The sequence below is a fragment of the Bison bison genome, unplaced genomic scaffold, assembly GCF_000754665.1.
Source record: "Bison bison bison isolate TAMUID 2011002044 unplaced genomic scaffold, Bison_UMD1.0 scf7180017864240, whole genome shotgun sequence".
Taxonomy (NCBI): domain Eukaryota; kingdom Metazoa; phylum Chordata; class Mammalia; order Artiodactyla; family Bovidae; genus Bison; species Bison bison.
In genome coordinates this window covers 175,446-179,849 of record NW_011494812.1, presented here as the reverse complement: position 1 = coordinate 179,849, position 4,404 = coordinate 175,446, and the positions used below count along the sequence as shown (strand labels likewise).

At 41.0% G+C, this 4,404-nt stretch overlaps 1 protein-coding gene across 1 annotated transcript in view; it reads right to left on the bottom strand.

Moving 5' to 3' along the window:
• LOC104993587 (T-cell surface glycoprotein CD1b-3-like) overlaps positions 1-1,258 on the bottom strand; it is a 69,876-nt gene extending 68,618 nt beyond the window's left edge. The window contains 1 exon segment of the mRNA XM_010846908.1: positions 1,115-1,258. Within this exon segment, the coding sequence (XP_010845210.1) occupies positions 1,115-1,258 (144 nt within the window).
• Positions 1,259-4,404: the final 3,146 nt, after the last annotated feature.

Here is a 4,404-nt window from a genome sequence, read left to right as displayed (position 1 = left end):
AGGATTTCTTTCTTTTTTTTTTTAATTTTTAAAAGCAAAAGTTAAAAAAATGGACATTTACCTTTTTTTAAAAAAAAAGAGGGTTTGCAGTGATCCTGATCACAACATGACTCTCTCTTGTTATCTGATGTTTTCTTGAGATAAGGAAAAGGATGCAGTCACCAGCAGCATATTGAGAGTTGTTCAAAATATCAGCATGCCCATGGGAGTGTATCCCATGGTGAACATCATCCATGACCTGGGTCATGGCAGAAAAGAAATGGAGAATCTTCCATCCCTTTACTTTGGGAAGGACCCAAGGATTCCATTACATTCAAAAGAACAATGATTTTTGTCATGTCCTCTAGAGAGAAATCTCCCATCCTATCTGGGGTCAAACAAGCCTTGGGGTCAGGAAATTCTTCCTTTTGCTTAACACTAATGAGGCCATTCTTTTTGTGTTCTTGGCAGCAGAGAAAAAAATAGCCATCATCCTCTATGTTGTGACTCTTCTGAAGTCTATGCTCAGTGTTGATGCTTCTCAAGTGATCCTGTAGCTTTTTCTCTCTACAGTAAATAATCGCAGGTCTTTAGCCCTTCTTTGCTGGTCACTGATTGACTGTTTTGCTTTTATTCTGAACTCTTTCCATGTTCTCTCAACCCCATTGAGCAATGGAGACCAGAGCTGGCCCAGCTCCATAACAGTTCTGATATGTGCGGACCAGTATAGCAGTTACCTCATGATACAAACATGCTTCTCATTTGCCAGTTTTCTGCTTGTATTTTTTTCAGTCAACAGAACTGCAGAGTTGTGGCAATTCCTGCTGGTCAGCTGGCTATTAAATAAAGCTATACTTTTAATTTTCCACTCAATTGCCTTTGAGTGGCCGACATCTTGCCCTTGAATGTATTTACTTTTCAACTCCAAGTGCATAATCCTTAATTTTTTTCTCTTCTGAACTGCATCCAGTCTATGTCCCATTATTCCAGTTGACCAGTATTGCCTTGTATGACCACTGTAGCCTACAGAGATATTTCCTTTTTGTGACACTTCAGGGTTTGGGTTATTAGTTGCCTGGTCCCTACATACATTTTCTGTTGATCAGTGTATTAGTCATATTACGTTAAATTATACTGCTGTAAACAAATCATCTTCAAATCTCAGTGGCTTATAATCATAGTTTTGAGTTTTCTTTTTTTCATTCATACTACGTTTCCTACACTGGTCATCAGAGGGACTTTGTTCATCATAGTCACTCCATGGTCCACTTTGGTCCATCTTGTGGTGCAACCACCTCAATGCAAGGCTTCAGGGTTTGCTGGGACAGGGACACAGAGCATGGAGAATGGAAGAGTTTGACATGTTTATTCCATCTAGAAGTGATACACATTTCTTATGCTAACATTTTTTTGGCTAAAGCAAGTCACGTTACTGTGATTCACTCCAAGAGCAATATGGGCCCCAAAGGAAAGAAGAACTGGAGAGAAATCCTGGTGTTACTGACTCCAAGCTCACTCTGCTTATCACACAACAGGCCAATGAATCTGAGAGATGAGCTGTTGAGGCAAGAAATATGACTGTTCAGAAAGCCAGCTGACCAAGAAGACAGCAGACTAATGCCTCAAAGTAACCATCTTACTGGGGCCTGGAAACCAGGTTCTTTCATAGAGTCAGAGAGAGAAGCATTGAAGAACTAAAGTCAAAAGGCAGAATAGAGAGGGAGGGGCAGGGAAGTAAAGTAAAAAGCATCTATAGTCTTGCAGAATATCTCCCAGAAGGGCCAGCCTTTGGAAGGGGTGTGTTAATCTCTTGTTTTTATAGCCATTCACGAGTGAGTGGAGTCAGATTATCACTTTGTGAGCTAAACAAAGGCACTTTAACAGTCACACAGAGAGGCAGGGTCCCTTGAGGCAGACCATTATGTATGATTAACAAAGGCTAATAATAACAAATTATTAAAAAAGGCTAATAGAGTTTTGCCAGAAGAATGCACTGGTCATAGCAAACACCCTCTTCCAACAACACAAGAGAAGACTCTACAAATGGACATCACCAGATGGTCAACACCAAAATCAGACGGATTATATTCTTTTTTATTTTAAATTTAACTTATTTATTTTAATTGGAGGCTAAATACTTTACAATATTGTAGTGATTTTTGCCATACATCGACATGAATCAGCCATGGGTGCACATGTGTTCCCAACCAGAAACCCCTCCCACCTCCCTCCCCATCCTATCCCCCAGGGTCATCCCAGTGCACCAGCCCTGAGCACCCTGTCTCATGCATCTAACCTGGACCAGCGATCCACTTCACACATGATAATATACATGTTTCAAGGCTACCCTCTCAAATCATCCCACCCTCGCCTTCTCCCACAGAGTCCAAAGGACTGTTCTTTACATCTGTGTCTCTTTTGCTGTCTCGCATATAGGGTCATCATTACCATCTTTCTAAATTCCACATATATGCGTTAATATGCTGTATTGGTGGAGAAGGAAATGGCACCCTACTCCAGTACTCTTGCCTGGAAAATCCCATAGGTGGAGGAGACTGGTGGGCTGCAATCCAGGGGCTGAGAAGAGTCGGAGATGACTGAGTGACTTCACTTTCACTTTTCACTTTCATGCATTGGAGAAGGAAATGGCAACCCACTCCAGTGTTCTTGCCTGGAGAATCCCAGGGACAGGGGAGCCTGGTGGGCTGCCGTCTATGGGGTCACACAGAGTCGTACACGAATGAGGTGATTTAGCAGCATGCTGTATTGGTGTTTTTCTGTCTGACTAACTTCACTCTTTACAATAGGCTCCAATTTCATTCATTCATTAGAACTGATTCAAGTGTATTCTTTTTAATGGCTGAGTAATATTCCATTATGTGTATGTACCACAGCTTTCTTATCCGTTCATCTGCCAATAGACATCTAGGTTGCTTACATGTCCTGGCTATTGTAAACAGTGCTGCAATGAACATTGGTACTTGTGTTGCTTTCAATTCTGGTTTCCTCAGTGTGTATGCCCAGAAGTGGGATTGCTGGGTTGTATGTCAGTTCTATTTTCAGTTTTTTAAGGAATCTCCACACTGTTCTCTATAGTGGCTGTGCTAGTTTGCATTTCCACCAGCAATGTAAAAGTGTTCCTTTTTCTCCGCACCCTCTCCAGCATTTATTGTTTGTAGACTTTTTGATAGCAGCCATTCAGACTGGCATAAGATGATACCTCATTGTGGTTTTGATTTGCATTTCTCTGATAATGAGTGATGGTGAGCATCTTTTCATGTGCTTGTTAGCCATCTGTAGTACTTGGATGCAATCTCAAAAACGACAGAATGATCTCTGTTCATTTCCAAGGCAAACCATTCAGTATCACAGTAATCCAAGTCTAGGCCCCAACCAGTAACGCTGAAGAAGCTGAAGTTGAACGGTTCTATGAAGACCTACAAGACCTTTTAGAACTAACACCCAAAAAAGATGTCATTTTCATTATAGGGGACTGGAATGCAAAAGTAGGAAGTCAAGAAACACCTGGAGTAACAGGGCAAATTTGGCTTTAGAATACGGAATGAAGCAGGGCAAAGACTAATAGACTTTTGCCAAGAAAATGCACTGGTCATAACAAACACCCTCTTACAACAACATAAGAGAAGACTCTATACATGGACATTACCAGATGGTCAACACCGAAATCAGACTGACTATATTCTTTGCAGTCAAAGATGGAGAAGCTCTATACAGTCAGCAAAAGCAAGACCAGGAGTTGACTGTGGCTCAGACCATGAACTCCTTATTGCCAAATTCAGACATAAATTGAATAAAGTAGGGAAAACCACTAGATCATTCAGGTATGACCCAAATCAAATCCCTTATGATTATACAGTGGAAGCGAGAAATAGATTTAAAGGCCTAGATCTGATAGATAGAGTGCCTGATGAGCTATGGAATGAGGTTCGTAACATTGTACAGGAAACAGGGATCAAGACCATCCCCGTGGAAAAGAAATGCAAAAAAGCAAAATGACTGTCTGGGGAGGCATTACAAATAGCTGAGCAAAGAAGAGAAGTGAAAAGCAAAGAAGAAAAGGAAAGATATAAACATCTGAATGCAGAGTTCCAAAGAATAGCAAGAAGAGATAAGAAAGCCTTCTTCAGCGGTCATTGCAAAGAAATAGAGGAAAACAACAGAATGGGAAAGACTAGGGATCTCTTCAAGAAAATCAGAGATACCAAAGAAACATTTCATGCAAAGATGGGCTCGATAAAGGACAGAAATGGCATGGACCTAACAGAAGCAGAAGATATTAAGAACAGATGGCAAGAATACACAGTAGAACTGTACAAAAAAGATCTTCACTACCCAGATAATCACGATGGTGTGATCACTGACCTAGAGCCAGACATCCTGGAATGTGAAGTCAAGTGGGCCTTA